Source organism: Balaenoptera ricei, chromosome 2 (assembly GCF_028023285.1).
Source record: "Balaenoptera ricei isolate mBalRic1 chromosome 2, mBalRic1.hap2, whole genome shotgun sequence".
In the NCBI taxonomy this organism is placed as follows: domain Eukaryota; kingdom Metazoa; phylum Chordata; class Mammalia; order Artiodactyla; family Balaenopteridae; genus Balaenoptera; species Balaenoptera ricei.
Genome location: NC_082640.1, coordinates 112,870,629 through 112,887,325, shown reverse-complemented (window position 1 = coordinate 112,887,325; position 16,697 = coordinate 112,870,629). Strand labels below are relative to the sequence as shown.

The following is a 16,697-nucleotide window of genomic DNA, read 5'->3' as shown; positions in this document are numbered from 1 at the left end:
GTGTATGCATCAAAAAGTAAATTATGGTTATCTAAGGATATTGAAATATAGGGGGGGGATTTTTTATTTCTTTGTCCATTTTATTTATCATTGTTTTCTAGATTTTCTACTGCTAGTGTAGTACTCCATTACATTGATGACTCTCAATGAATCATGCTTCCTGATATTCACAGCCTTGTATAGTCCCCTCTCCATGACTCTGGGAAGGCCCTGGGATTCACATAACCATTCACATAATAGAATGCAGGAAGAGTAATGTTGCACCAGTCCTGAGCTTAGGCTTAAGAAATCAGTTCTCCTTTTACACTCTTAGGAGCTACCATGTAAGAAACCCAACTACCATGCTGGAGACACCATGTGCAGAGACCATTTGGAAAGAACAACCATATATTCTATATTTTTAAAACCACACACACATGTGTGTGTACATGTGAGTATGGAAATGCATCTGAGTAAGGCAGGGTATGTGCCTGTAATGTGCTCAGTGCAGTGGTGAGATCTAAGCCAAAGCCGTACTCTACTGATACTTGATAAATACTTCTACTTCTGATCACTATGATGGAAGTCATATAAGTCCAAACAATAACAGAGCTCTGTGATTTGATAAACTGTTGACCACCAGAAACCCAGACAAAAACTCATCCTGGTCTCTGTAATTATACAAAGCTCTGAACATTTTGTAATCATTTATTCATACCGACTATCTTCAGCCTGGAGGCAGAGAGTTACCCATCCATCCCTGGGAGTCTAGAATCACCAATCATTCCACGAACAGTCATTTATCTACTTGAAACTTAAAGCCTCGTTGTGGAGATTATTTGGCAAAAAAGCCACATGAGCTTTTACAGAAAAATAGCTGATCAATTTATTGATTTTGGGGGACAAAGATAACAAGACCAAGAGTTTTCTCTCCCCCACAAAAAGTCCTTATATTTGTTTAGATCTTCTTCAATTTATGACAAGATTTGATGTCATCCTCTAAACAGCTTTGTACAGTTGGCAGATCATGTTTAATAACTTCATTATACGAAAATGATAAGGCAGGATATTGAGAGCATTTATCTAATGAGAGCTGATTAAGTGCAGGACCTTTGGTGTAATATTATTTTAACCTCATAATAACACTGGAACATAGTATTATGAGCCCCATTTTACAGAAGCAGTATTGAAGCTCAGATACCATAAGTATTTCATCAAGGTCAAACTCTTAAGAGTAACAGATCTCAGATTCAAACCCAGGAATGCCTGGCTCCAGAGCTTATTCTTTTTCCACTGTTTTGCTACCCAAGGGCAGGTAGCAAAGATGAAGCACAACTAGAATGATAACTTACTACTTCTAACCCCAGTGCTCTTTCAACCATCACTCAGTGGCTATTATTCCAAAATGTTCAACATGCAGATTCCTGTTTATAAAACTAGAACTTAAAATTAAACCTAACTGTGTTGTTTCCCCATAGCCAGTGACCCCTTGAAAGAACATGGACCATATTTCTGGTTTCTTCATCTCTGAGACAAAGCTCTTTTCCTTTAGACTATAACCAAGGCATCATTCAACTGTGATCTGATGAAGAAGGGTGGGATGAAACGCCAATGTGGATAGAAAATATTTTGAAGATTTACCCAGGCCAATATTCCACCTATAATTTTCTTTTGTGGATCATTTATCTACAGAATAGTCTAACATCTTCCTTAGTTAATCACACACAGCCTCTCAAATATGATATGTGTATTTATTTTCATAAGTAGATAGAAACCTTACAGAGATTCCCCTCTACACGACCCTCTCAATTCTCATGTCAGGAATGTAGGTGGACCCTCTGCGGCTGGTTTGGGCAGAGACTCCAGGCACTTGGGAATGACTGTGAACTTGCCACGCAGATGTAGGTATATGAGTCTGTAGGTGTCTTGTCTTTGTTCAAATGCTATGAATCTTCTTTTCTCTTTTTTCTCCATTTGAGCTTATGGGAATAAGAAACCCTAGGCTTTTCCAGGATATTACCTGTACCACAAGAAGTACTAGAAATTGTGGTCTTCTTAAGTGAAGTTGACAGAAGCGCTGGCTACATCCTAAACATTCAGAGACCCAGCACTCTGTTCCACCTTCTGCAGGTTCCTCAACCATGTTTAGAAAGATGTTAACCAAAGGAGATGAGTTTATGGACTCTAATGCTCTGTCGCTATTTGATTTTCCACAATACTGCTTCCCTACCAAACCCTAAGATGAGCTACATGGAAATACTCTCTCATGCCATGGTGTAGCCCTGTCAGTCTCAATAGAAAATATCATCAAGTGTTGCATTCCCTGTTGCCAAAATCAGAAACTAGCCCCCCACCAAAAAAAATTAATAATAATATCCTCACAGTCCTAATTAAGCTACTGGCTCACTAGCAAGATTCCCAGGAACTTTGTCATTATTCTTGTCTCCCTTTGGCCCCCAAAGGACCCAACTCTGAAAAGTGACAATGACCCAGAATCCCTATGTTTCTGCTTAATATACTGCAAAAATAGTCTATCATACCAATTAGAAGCAAAAAACTCTTCCACCCTGCCCCCACCATCATCTCCATTCTCTTTGCCATACCATCCATAACAGGTGAGTGGGACAAAAGAAAAGTGAAAGAGGGGCAACAGAGAGTAAAAGATCTAAACTCAGAGGAGACTTGGAAAGCATCTTGCAGATGCTTGAAATAACAAAGAAATGTTCAAAATGCATATGACAATAAATAATAATCTGACACTTGGGCTGAATTTTTCAAAAGCTGAGAAGCATGTTGTCCAAACTGACAGCATGCAATGTGCATGTAAGGGTGTGTAGTGTGTGTGTGCATAGTGTGTGTGTGTGTGCGTGTGTATGTGCACAAACTGAGGGACACCAGTGAGCTAAGCAACAATAGTATAGGTACCATAGATTGCTTCATTTTGTATAATTGAGCAGCTCAGAGACAATAATAGGATGAATTTTAGACCATGTAAATGGAATACCTATTTTAAAGATAAGATCAAAATTTTTTAAAACAGTAAAGTAATACATAGATTTACTAATACCTTCTGAAAATAATAAAGCAAAATAAACTCTTTGGAAAGTACTACTTTTGGGATTCCCCCGGGCTGTGACTCCCACCCCACAGGGAGATATTGAACAGGTGCAGCTCCACCTGTCTCACTGTGTGTCACTCACGACGCAGTAATACACAGCAGCGTCTTTCAGGGCAGCGGAGGGCAGGCTCAGGGTGCTGGACTTCCTCTCAGTAGGAATAAACAGAGATGCCACTTCATTTGCGATGTTTGTCTTATATCCTTGAATGACAAATTGTGGTCCCTGGTTGGGGAACTGTCGGTACCAGAAGATATAGTCATCTGTAGCAATGTTGGTGTGGTTACAGGATATGTTCACTTCTTGTCCTTCATATGAGTCAATGAAGATGGGCTGGATGGTCTTAGCAAGACTCAAAGTACCTGTGGAAGTCAGAACACAACATTAGTTCCTATCCTGAAACCGAATTGAAGGTCCAACTCAGCACCCTCCAGGTTCTTTCTCAAGTAAATCCCCTACCTTCCCACCATACAGAGACACACACAATTTACTTCTCATTTGTGTTTCAGGACAAATTTTTTTTAATATTTATTCTGAGGAATCCCAGGAACACATGAACAGAAGTGGCAGGTCTAACTTCTTCCTCCCCTGATGGACCAGAGCTCAATAATCCAGAATATCTTTATGGCTCTCACCCCTCACATAAATGCCAAGGAACAACAGCCTGGAGAAAAATAGGACCCCAAAGCCATCTCTCAACATATCAGATAAAGAGCAATGGTAGCAGGCAAGGTTGCAGATCCCTGTCCAGACCCATGTGCCAATTCCTCTTAATCCCAAAATAACTCACCCAAGATCAGGAGCACAGTCAGTCTTGTCAAATGCCTCATATTCTAGTGTAAACCAGGACCCAGGGTCAGGCTCTGTTGCTGAGTCTGAGCCTGGACCAGGGATATGAACCAGGGACGAGGCACAGCAGCACCTGCCAGAGCCCACACTAGCAGCTCTCACCTAGGGCTGTCCCCAGAAGCAAGCCAATAGCAGGGTGATGGCGCCTCAGAATGGGCTTCCCTTCAAGGTTCAACTGAGCACTCAGGAAGAAGAATAGAGGGTAAAAACTTCCAGCACAACAGCATAGCAGTCTGATTTCCTTTTAGATCTTTGCTTAGGTCTAACCCTTTAGAGATTTAGTCTGAATGAAACAAATATATCAGAGGGTAGATTCCGTTGGGCTCCTTATTCCCCATCAACTTTCCACAGTCCCAAAAGGTGGTCATCTACTGTAGCCAGTCTCATACTCATGGAGCTCTGAGAATAACCCATCTGACCTAGAAGTTCATGCCCAGAAATCCCCCATTGATTCCTATGTCAGATGAAATGGAATCTTAATCTTATTCCATAAAAGAGCAAATGAGACCATCAGAACTGGACCTTTCATCTCTTGACACCCTGGTGTCCTTTCATAATCACACTAAGTCCACATCTTACATCTGCTACTCAAATCTCACTTAACAGTTTTTAAACAGGGAAGCAGACCCCTCACTAGTCCCTCCTGACCAGCTAGGACAGGACATTTGATGTGGAAGAGAGGAAGTGAAGAAAAGAAGAAAAGGCACAAGTTCAGAACCAGACAGACCTAAATCCAAATCCCAGCTCTGCCACCTTGTGACCTTGGGCAACTCACTCCTCTGAGCCTCAGTTTCTTCATCTGTAAAATAGGGACAATAACACCTACTTCAGAGTCAGCCTATGGTATACAGTCAACAGTAAATTGTAATTCCTTCCCATTCTTTTCCTTCTTATCTACATGCAAAGAACTATGGCCAGTAGAAAGCAGTTGTGTAGGATTATATATTTGATTGTTTAAGTGTACATATAGATCATTCACTCTTCCTTCAAGAAATACCGAATATAAACTCAGTAATGATAACACAAAAATTAAAAATAAAAACAAAACATCCATTCAGGAAAGGAGCTAAATCCAAAAGATACCATAATGTTAGCTGAATCAGCCAATTACAAAAATCCAAACATGTTAGATACTCACATTAATGTGGAAAAGATAGTGGTGTGTTGAGTTCTTTGCTCATATAATATGGGAAAGGAAAATCACTAGAAAATATTTGGGGAGTGCCTCTTCAAGGTCTAGAATTGCCCAATGTATTCTGAGTGAGCAATTTTTCCATTTTCCCATGGAAAAGATCGATGAGTGCTAATGACTTCTAGTAACATTTTGATAGAGTGGATACAACAAAGTATGGAATAAATAACCAGCTTACCTTCAGTACTAGGTGGAGGAGAAAGAAGGATATATGAGGGAGCTAAATATGTGAGGACAACTTCTACAGAAATAAAACATAAAAGGGTTACAGTTTAGAATCAGCTCGTTGCAACAGCGACCCCATGTGGTAAATAGACTTGGACAGAAGAAATGTTTCACGGAAGTCAATAGTTCCATGCAATTTATGGACTATCCATCATATTTTCTTTGTTAAATGCAATAGCCAGTAGTTTGGCTTGATCAGGTGGACCATGGGGTCTATTTTAGGCAATGGAAAAAACCCTGCATGGGGATCTAGACAAACTAGTTGTGAACAATTTTCTGGACTTGATATTTGTGCAATTTTGTGCGACTCACTTATCGTCTGACAAGCAATCTCTCTATAAGAGAGATTATGGAGATTAATTAAATGAACATAATAAAGTTCTTTCTAAACTATAGATTTCTATATAAATACAAACTATGTTTAACATAGGAAATATCACAAGACCAAAAAATAATCTTACCTTTTCAGGACAACAAATGGAACTTGATGTTTCTGGTTTGCCATCTATTAACTCACCTAGGAGTTTATTACTGGATATCAAGCAACGAGAGGAGGAAACACTAGAAGCTTTTCTATGTTGCAGCCTTTGGAATGAAAGTAATCATTAATGGTTGTGTTGTGTTATGCATTGAATTTTGTCCCTTCCCACCTCCCACAGAAAACTGTACCCTATAGCAAGAGCCACCAACCAGAGATATATTTTAAATTTTTTAAAAGTGAATTTTTCTCTGGTTATTAAAATAATGAATTCTAAATACAGAATTTGGAAAATATGGAAAAGTATAAATAATAAAAATCATGTGTAGTGCCATATCCTAGAAATATCATTGATAATATTTGGGTATATCTCTTTTCAGTCCTTTGTCTACACATAAATATTTTAAACAAAATTGGATTGCATATGCACATACTCACAAATACATACACACATACACATACACACACATTTGGGTACCCTGGATTTTTTTAATGTTATTTCCCAAATATCTTTGCCTGTTAATAAGTATACATAGAATTTTGATTCTAATTGAAAATATTCCTCAAAATATTCCATGATAGAGATGTACTATAATTTATTTACCAATTTCCCTAGTATTAAATTTTTGGATTTTTAGAAAGAATACTATATAAACTCCTTTGTCATAAATCTCTGTCTAAACTTTCAATTATTTCTTTAGACTAGCTTCTACAAAGGGGATTTCCTGGATTAAAGAGTAAGAATATTTTAAGACTCTTGGTAAGTATTAATTTACTCAATCAAACAACATTTGTAGAGTCCCTACTTGGGTCAGGCACTGAGCTAGACACTGGACATTCGATTATGAGAATGGTCTCATCAGAAGGAAGAGAATTTTTAAAGCAGTGATAGTCTTCATAACTGCTGTGATAGGGAAAGTACAGTATTATAGGAACATACAGGTAGTGAAACTGCTTTGGTTGTGAGGTTCCAGGAACACTTCCCAGCTGGAGTGACACCTGAACTAAAATGTAAGGGAAAAAGAGGGATGAACCTAGTATAAAGACTGGGTCAAGTAGGAAGAGGCTGAGGGGACAGCATCTGGACAGACCTGGAAGCAAGTATGAAAACACAGGTGGATAGCACTTGGGTAGATGGTGGTTCCATTGTTTGAAACAGAAAACAAAAAACAACAAAGAGTGAGTTTGTCTTGTTTGTTTCTTTTGTTTGGGGAAGGGGAGAAGATGAAGAGCTAAGCCTTGCACCACTTAATTTTAAGCGTTTCTGGATTCTTGCAGAGAACCCAGTGAAACTCATTATACAATCAGAAAAAGATCAGAGGAGGGAGGACTGAATGGAGCACAAGGTGGCTCCGTGGAGGGTGGTTCCTCTTGGAGACAGATGTCCCCCTAGCATCCAGGCCAGGGCAAGTTCTCACAGATGCAGCAGGTGGCTGTCTACATCTACCGTTCTCAGGAAAACCGGGATAATTTTCTGTCCCCAAAAATGTTTCTCCACCCCTATCATCTCTAAAATACTTAAAATTATATTTCAGGGACAAAAACTGTGATTCCACAAGTAACAAAAAAAAAAAATGTTGCTTGAATGAAATTTAACCACAATGTAATTCGATAGGATATTAGCTCCTTTCCTAAAAGCAGGTTTCCCGGTATAGAAGATGGTATTGGAATATAGGTCCAAATGATGTGATGAAGGCCAAAGTAAAGTAATTTAAACAAGATAGAAGTGTATTTCCTTCTCATGCTACAGCCCAAATATTAGCAGTTCAGGGCAAATATAGGAGTTCCATAGTGTTGGTGATGTCTTAGTCCATGGGCTGTTATAACAAAAATACCATAGACTGGTGGCTTAAACAACAAACATTTACTTCTTACAGTTCTGAGGGTTAGGAAGTCCGAGATCAAGGGGCCAGCAGATTGGGTGTCTGGTGAAGACCCACTTCCTGGTTCATATACCACCGTCTTCCTGATGCTCTGTCATATAGAGGAAGAGGCAAGGAAGCTCTCTGGGGTCCCTTTTATAAAGAAACTAATCCCATTCATAAGACCTTCACTCTCATGACCTAAACATTTCCCACAGGCCCCACCTCCTAATACCATCACCCTGGGGATTAGGTTTCAACATATGAATTCTGGCAGGACACAAGCATTCAGTCTATAGCAGTGACCTAAGTACCGGATTGCTATGTCTCCCTCAACACCCACCTTTATTTGGGGTCTAAGACATATTTTTATATGCACAACAATGCTTCCAGTTATCTCAGTTTTATGAATTAGGAGACGTGGCATACAGAGTATAAATGGCTGATCCAATGTCACATAGTTACTAAGAAGAATTGGAAAATATAATTTATACTTCCTACTTCTCAATTTAGTCTTCTTTCCACAGAGTTCTTAAAGTGAGATAAAAGAGAGGATAAAAAAATGAATATTATGAAGAAAAACTCTATTGAATTTCTAGTTTTGCCTAAAAGTTACCTAACTTTCCTCCTCAAGGTAAAACAGGCCAATTACCAGGACCAAATGACAAAACAGAACTTCTAAGGAAACTTAGTTGCTCCCTCCCAGCCACCTCAAAAAATGGGGAAAATATAGACCTGAGCATGCAATGTCCCTGCCCTGATCCTGAATTTTAAAAGGCTCTACCCTGGCCATCCTCTAGCTGCTCCCATACCACTCCCTCTGAAAAATCCACAGTGCCAAGGAGATACTTCTTCTAGACCATACTCTGGGTACCCAGAATCCCAGGATTCTCTGCACACATGTCCCCAGATCCACCTTTAAGGTCTGCATGTGCTTCCTCCAAGGACCATCTTCCCAGATGCAGGTATTCCACCAGTGTATACACAACCCTAGGCCCAAGGGGTAGTCAAGGGATGGCTATTTGCAGGGATTGTAGTCATGTGGGCTAAGGTGTCTCTATCAAGAATAGAATTCAAAAATAGATCCGGGTATATATGGGAATTTAGTATACTATAAATGTAGTATTCCAAATCTATGGAGCAAGAGTGAAGTTTTCAATAAGTAGTGTTCCTACTATTGTCTATCCATTTGGAAAAAATAAACAAATGTTACGTGCCTACATAAAAATTAATTTCTTTTGAGATATACTCCTTTGAATCATATGGTTCAAAATGGAGCTGCTGACTTCTTTCAGAATCAGCCCCCAGGCACCACTAATTAATTGGTCAAATGTAGAGCAAAGCTGGCCGAATCCTAGCAGCCTATACCCCCCAACAAAGGGTTGTCCAGGAAAGAGCAACTGACTTGCATTGAATCAACGAGAGCCCTTCCTAGTATTTTCTAAATTGAGAGAAAGAGAGAGAGAGAGAGGCATCGAGTCCAGTCCCTCTCAAGGATGTACATAAGAGGATGTAGCATAAGAGCTGCAATCAGCCTAGTTGTTTAAATGACATGTTTAAATCCTACCTGATTTGAATTCTCCTCCCATTATGCACTCACTTGCTGTCTCTCTCTCCTTCCTTCCCAGCTAATTTATCTCTACTTCCGTATCTCACGTAGCATTTTGTGCAGTTCTCTGTCTTAGCACTTACCAAACTGTTTTGAGTTACTAGTTTACTGTTCATTCCTACAACCAACACTTTTTTTGACAGGGATCATTTTGGGAGTTAGGGCTAGACCATCGCTGAAAGCAGTCTCACTCCTTGAGGAGCCTATAGGCTGATGGAGAAGTGGAGTAGTTAGACTACACACCTGAGAGGCAGACTGCCTGGGTTTCAGTTTACTGTTTAATAGTTTTGTGACTTGAGTGACATACTTAAATTCTCTGAGCCTTAGTTCCTTCATCTGTAAAGCGAAGCTCATGATAAGAGTTGTGAGAATCAAATGGGTTCACAAATGTTTGGGATCACACCTGACACCTAGAGATCAAGGATAGTTTCTTTCACCTCCTTATGATCAGTGCTTAGCACAGTACCTGGCACACAAGGATTCATTTCAATAAATACTTGTCAAATGAACTAATTCTGTGGCTTTACATTGTAATTGAGTTATAATGAGTGACAAACCCAGGAACCACAGTACCCGCTGGTGGAGGGACATTAAGGCTTCAGGAAAATGGTTTTTCTGTGCTCAGGGGTTTGTATTCAGTTTTCCCTGCAGCCCCTTCCGCTGTGTCTCTCACAGCACAGAAGTACAAGGCAGAGTCACTCCCTAGAACAGATGGTTTCTTCAGGTGGGAAGAGGTTTGGCCCTTATTAAATTCAGCCTCAAAACCATAGTTGCCTTTAACCAGGCTGTCCCCTGTGATGTATTTCAGAAGGAACTGGGGACCTTGATTGCGATGTTGGACATACCAGAAAAGATGTGTTCCCTGAAACTGAATAGGTGCACTTCACAGTCACTGGATCCCCTTCCGTGACAGTGACCTGATCTTCTGGCTGAGTCATCGACTGAGCTCTCTGTCCACCTATAAATTAATCCATAACGCATCAGAGAAACTGCTGAAAAAGAATGTAAGTGGGTAATACAAGTGGAAAATGGGAAGGGAATATCACTCACTGAGTGTAAAGAGAATCGCAAGTGTTGAGATACGTGCAGAGGCCACGGCTCAAGCTGGGCTGGATGGGGGCTCCTTTCCAGTCCACCTTTGCTGGAGATATGGCCCCACCCCAGAGACTACGTTCTCAAAGAGCACAGCATTTTACAAATGGCCCTGGTGCTTCCTGGCACCTGTAACATCTCTCTGTAGAGCAAGCTCTTGGTCAGGCTCCTCAAAGCTCTATGGAAAGCAAGACTGCTGCACCTCTTACACCCAGGGCAAACCTCACACTGCAGCACCCCCTAAAGCCCACACAGCACCAGGTGACTTTACTGTAGAGTAGTCAGGGCTTCCAGGTCTTATCGCAGGACCCAGTCCTCTGGATGTCTACATTTTCCATTGTGCTCAAGGAGAAGAAACAGGTTTGTGAATCAAAGTGGAAAAACAATGCATGCTGGGTGGATCGAGTCTTAAATGATTTATGCTCTCTCAAGATAATATACAGACAGAAAGAAGGGAAATAGAATATTTTAATAGGATGGGAAAATAAATAGAAAAAAAGAAGGGAAAGCATAGCGTTGGATGAAGAGAGAAAGAAAAAGAAAAATGAGAGATAAGAAAAAGGCAAAATAGGGGAAAAGAGTAAGGCAAGAGAAGACAAATGGTAAGAATGAGCTTATTTGTCTCTTCAGAAATAATTTAGAGCTGACTTCTGAATAAACCTCTTTGACCACAGGATAAGTCAGGTTTTTCTCTTGGTTGGGTCTGTTGGGATCCCTCCCCATGATGATATCTAGTTAAATAGTCATACAAAAAGAACTTGAACCTTCTCTTTAAACATTTTGAGAGAGAGAAAAAAAAAGGAGGGGTGGTGGTATAAACACCTCCTGGTATATTTGCCCTATTAAACAGTAGATTTTAAAATTAAAAACAATGGGTTTTCCTGGTGGCACAGTGGTTGAGAATCTGCCTGCTAATGCAGGGGACACAGGTTCGAGTCCTGGTCTGGGAAGATTCCACATGCCGCGAAGCAACTGGGCCGTGAGCCACAACTACTGAGCCTGCGCGTCTGGAGCCTGTGCTCCGCAACAAGAGAGGTCACGATAGTAAGAGGCCCGCGCACCGCGATGAAGAGTGGCCCCCGCTTGCCGCAACTAGAGGAAGCCCTCGCACAGAAAGGAAGACCCAACACAGCCAAAAAATAAATAAAATAAATAAATAATAAAGGTGCTAATAATTTAAAAAAATTTAAAAATTTAAAAAAATAAAAATTTTTTAAAAACCTCTGTGAAAATTTGCAAAGATAGGAGATTTTCCACATATAGAGGCTACTTAAAACAGACTTTAGATGAAGTGCACATTGAGTAAAAATCCATGATTAGGGACTTCCCTGGTGCCGCAGTGGTTAAGAATCCACCTGCCAATGCAGGGGACACAGGTTTGAGCCCTGGTCTGGGAAGATCGCACATGCCACGGAGCAGCTAAGCCTGTGTGCCACAACGACTGAGCCTGTGCTCTAGAACCCGCAAGCCACAATTACTGAGCCCGCGTGCCACAACTACTGAAGCCCATGCGCCTAGAGCCCGTGCTCTGCAGCAAGAGAAACCACCTCAATAAGAAGCCCACGCACCGCAACGAAGAGTGACCCCCACTCGCCACAACTAGAGAAAGCCCACGCGCAGCAACGAAGACACAACACAGCCCTAAATAAATAAATAAATAAATTTATTAAAAGAAAAAATTGATGTTTAACTAAGCTTGAGGTATTATGATGATGGCAATGGGTTCATTTTAAGAGGAAGACAGGCTAAAGTTTTATACTAAAAAATGCCACAGCGGCAGCAGATTGATTATTCAATAGATGTGAATGTAAAGGAAACAAATAAGTATGAATACAAAGAAGTTGTTTCTCTGATTTCCCTTATTTTTCCTTTAAATAATATCCAAATAAACCACACATTTTGGAAAGAGGATAGAAAATCTCTTTGCTTTGAATCAAAAAAAATGTGGAAGGTAGCTATTTCTGAAAGCTTTGCTAAGGTTCTCATACTTTAATAGTTAAAACCTTTACCCTCTTTCTTTGGCATATGTCAGTTATCTTTAAATACTAATCTTCAAGTCCCAAAGAGACCTGTGATGAATGGGAACATAGAATACATTTCTTCTCTCTCTGCCTGGAGCTTAAGTGTTACCGGCAATCATCTCCAGAGGATGATTGGGAAAAGCTTAATGAAAGGAATATTTTTAAATACATGGGTAGGATTAGGGGAAACCTACAAGAGAAGGTAAGGCACCCTGAGGCCAGCAACAGTCAGAAGACTTCACCACACCTAGACTTGAAGGGACAGAGGAGGAAGAAATTACCCTAGCCTGGGAGACCTGTAAATGAGGTAGATCAACAGGACCTGTGGATTTCAGCACAAAAAAGAAAAGATCTAAGAATATAAATATGCTGACCACTCTCTCCTGCCAATGCCTCCCACTGGGCCAAACCCAACCAGAAGCAAAAAAGACAAGTGCATAGAAGTCAGCCTCCTGGGCGTAGAGCAGGATGGAGAATAGACCTGGTGAGGAGGACAAAGAATATCCAGCCCCCTGACACTGGGGTTTATGGCTGCCCTATCAACCAGGCAAAACGTGGGTATATCCTAAATGTATGTATGGGCATATCTATACAGCATTTTGATTGATGTAGAAAGACAAAAAAGTCAAATTAAAACAAGAGTCTAGGGGCTTCCCTGGTGGCGCAGTGGTTGACAGTCTGCCTGCCAATGCAGGGGACATGGGTTCGAGCCCTGGTCTGGGAAGATCCCACATGCCGCGGAGCGACTAGGCCCGTGAGCCACAATTACTGAGCCTGCGTGTCTGGAGCCTGTGCTCCGCAACAAGAGAGGCCGCGATAGTGAAAGGCCCGCGCACAGCGATGAAGAGTGGCCCCCACTTGCCGCAACTAGAGAAAGCCCTGGCACAGAAACGATGACCCAACACAGCCATAAGTAAATAAATAAATAAAACCCAAAGTTTAAATAAATAAATAAATAAATAAAATAAATCTATGTTATAAAAAAAAAAAAACAAGAGTCTAATATAGACTTTAGTGCTGTAATTAAATTTTCCTGGTAATTGCCCAATCTCTACTACTTCTATCCTCTACAGATGTAGAACGCACAGCATGCAGAACTATGCTTAGATAGTGCAAGTGACTCAGATTTTTTTATGTTCAACCATTTAATAATTAAATCCAAGAGCTACAAATGAATTAAACCTTTAAGAGGGGCTTCCCTGGTGGCGCAGTGGTTAAGAATCCACTTGCTAATGCAGGGGACACGGGTTCGAGCCCTGGTCCGGGAAGATCCCACATTAAAAAAAAAAAAAAAAAAAGAAACCTTTAAGAGGCCACACACCCAAAGGATTACTAGGGCATCAGTTGAGCTTTCAGAATTGAACAAAATAGACTCAATAGCTATTCTGCTTATGTGCTTTGATTTATGAGATTAATGAGGATATTATTCATCAAATGCCTACTGTGAGCATAACGTTAAGCCCTTTACGTTTCTTGACATTTTATTTCTCCTAATATTTTAGAGATGAGGACACTGGAGTTCAGGAATATTAGGTAATTTACTCAAGTCACCCCTAAAGAAATAGAACAAAGATTTTAACCCATACTTTTCTGACTTCAGAAGCATTCTTTCCACTAAATCACACTGAGAATTTCAATTTTGATCATTTACTTTTTTAAAAAACCTTATAATATTGGAAAGTAATTCCATTATCCTAATAAAATTATACAATCACAGACTTGAATGTGCCAAGTAGAACTTTAGATGTCATCTTATTATTGAGTGTATACCAAATGCTGACCTCACTTGTGTGTGCCACATAACCAAAGCAGTCCCTAGATAATTGCCTCTAAGAGGTCCTCAGACATTTGAAGAACTGGCTGAGCTACTGCCCCCAAGAAAACTTTACCATCAATGCAGATGGTAAAGACAGAGCAGCAGACAGAGCAGACTGATGCAGAGAGACTTTGGACAGCTTCATGCCAACTGCATTGGACTCTTAGGTAACTCTCCAGCCCTGCTCTCTATGTTTAGTCTCAGGAGTCTTAGAACAGCTTTTTTAACCAGGAATTTCTTATTTTGTTTTGTTTTTAATGGGAAGTAAACCTCCAAAAAAGAATATGGAAATCTCTATATAGATGCAAACTCCCAGGATTTGGGAATACAGGGAATTTTACTCTCCTGTAAATGTTTCACAAGTCACCATCAGACTGAAAGCTTCATGAAGCCTGTAAGACTGAACTATCACTGAGCTCTCTTCTTTGTAATTCCTCTCTCATCAACTGCATTTTCCCCTTCTTTTATTTCATTCTTCTTCCACTTCCCCTTTGGGTAGTAATGTCTTTAGTATTCTACATATGAGCTGGAAAAAATCTGGTAGGAAGACTAGTCTTTGACAGTTTAAACAGTAGACTCAAAACACCAATGTAAAAGGTAGGGTTTTCAATACATCACACACACACACACACACACACACTCCTCAGTGAACTGAAAAGAACTTCCTCTACGAACAAAAGGAATTTTCTGTCTCTTTTCTTGCTTGCCAAAACAATGAGGGGGCCCCATGCTTATTCACTGTCTATGGAGCAACAACAATACACACGGCACCATGCAGAACTCATGAAGAAAATGCACACATGACTCGTCTTTTCAAATATTTCATTTGGTTAAAAGAGAAGACCTGGGCTTCCCTGGTGGCACAGTGGTTAAGAATCCGCCTGCCGGTGCAGAGGACATGGGTTCGAGCCCTGGTCCGGGAAGATCCCACATGCCGCGGAGCAACTAAGCCCGTGCACCACAGCAACTGGGCCTGCGCTCTAGAGCCCGTGAGCCACAACTACTGAAGTCCGCTCACCTAGAGCCTGTGCTCTGCAACAAGAGAGGCCACTGCAGTGAGAAGCCCATGCACCGTGACGAAGAGTAGCCCCCGCTCGCCACAACTAGAGAAAGCCTGCGCGCAGCAACGAAGACCCAACGCAGCCAAAAATAAATAAATAAATAAATAATTTTTTAAAAAAGATAAGACTAATACACTGTTAAACAAGCAATAATCCAAAATCGAATATGCCTAAAGAAGTTGTACAAACATATACCAATTTATATGTGTATACAATGGAGACATTTGGATGTTACTAAAAGCAAAGAATAGTGGCTAAAGCCTCAAGATCTGGAGTCCAGAGTCTGGGATTCCCACATCAAATTTGACTGAGCAACAGAATCACCAGGGAGACATTTATGGAAAATACAGACTTCTGGACCCCACTCCTGAAAACTCTGATTCAGTTAATCTAGAATGTAGGAAAAAATCTATTTTTCTGAACAAAACTCCAGAGACTTCTGATTTTAAAAAGTTTGGGAATCACTAATCTATCCTAGGACCTTGGTTTCTAAAGTGGGAGGGACAGGTCTGGGTAAAAAGACAAAGTAACGAGGATCTGGGAAGAATATATTACAACTTCCAGTTGTATTTTTTTTAGCTTAAAAATTTGGAAGGAGATTGAGTTTTACTAATATTTCATATACCAATTGACACTGACATCCTCACGGGGCCTGTATATTAGATTATAATAAGTAAAATATCCTGAGGGGAGGATTGAGCTTCCAAACTCAGGGCTGTTGGCAGTAGCCACTCACTCATTCATTCCCCTTCAGCTTACTGTATTATCCAATGTTAACTAAAGTACCCTTTATAAAATGGATACACGTCTTGAAAAGATTCCTGCAAAGAGAGTGAAGCTGGCAGATAATATTTAAAATGCAAACACAGAAAGCAAGAAGAAAATGGCAGAGTGGACATGACTCTTCCTCCTATCACAAGTTCATCATCAGCCATTTCATGAGGGAAAGCAAAAATAATCCAATCAGATTTCAAAAGAAATGGATCAAAAGTGTTTCAATTATCAAGAAAACTATTTAGGGGCTTCCCTGGTGGCACAGTGGTTGAGAATCTGCCTGCCAATGCAGGGGACACGGGTTCGAGCCCTGGTCTAGGAGGATCCCACATGCCGCGGAGCAACTAGGCCCGTGAGCCACAACTACTGAGCCTGCGCGTCTGGAGCCTGTGCTCCGCAACAAGAGAGGCCGCGATAGTGAGAGGCCCGCGCACCGCGATGAAGAGTGGCCCCCGCTCGCCGCAACTAGAGAAAGCCCTCGCACAGAAACGAAGACCCAACACAGCCATAAATAAATTAATAAATAAATTTAATTTAAATAAATAAATTTAATTTAAAAAAAAAGAAAACTATTAAAATGGATTTACAGACCATTATTGAAACACTCCTTAAAAACATATTTC

The 16,697-nt window shown here is 40.5% G+C and overlaps 1 gene segment (V, D, J or C); it reads right to left on the bottom strand.

Moving 5' to 3' along the window:
• Positions 1–3,161: 3,161 nt before the first annotated feature.
• LOC132359568 (T cell receptor alpha variable 4-like) lies at positions 3,162–3,968 on the bottom strand. The segment is given in 2 exon segments: positions 3,162–3,457; positions 3,886–3,968. Coding segments are annotated over 2 exon segments (336 nt in total).
• Positions 3,969–16,697: the final 12,729 nt, after the last annotated feature.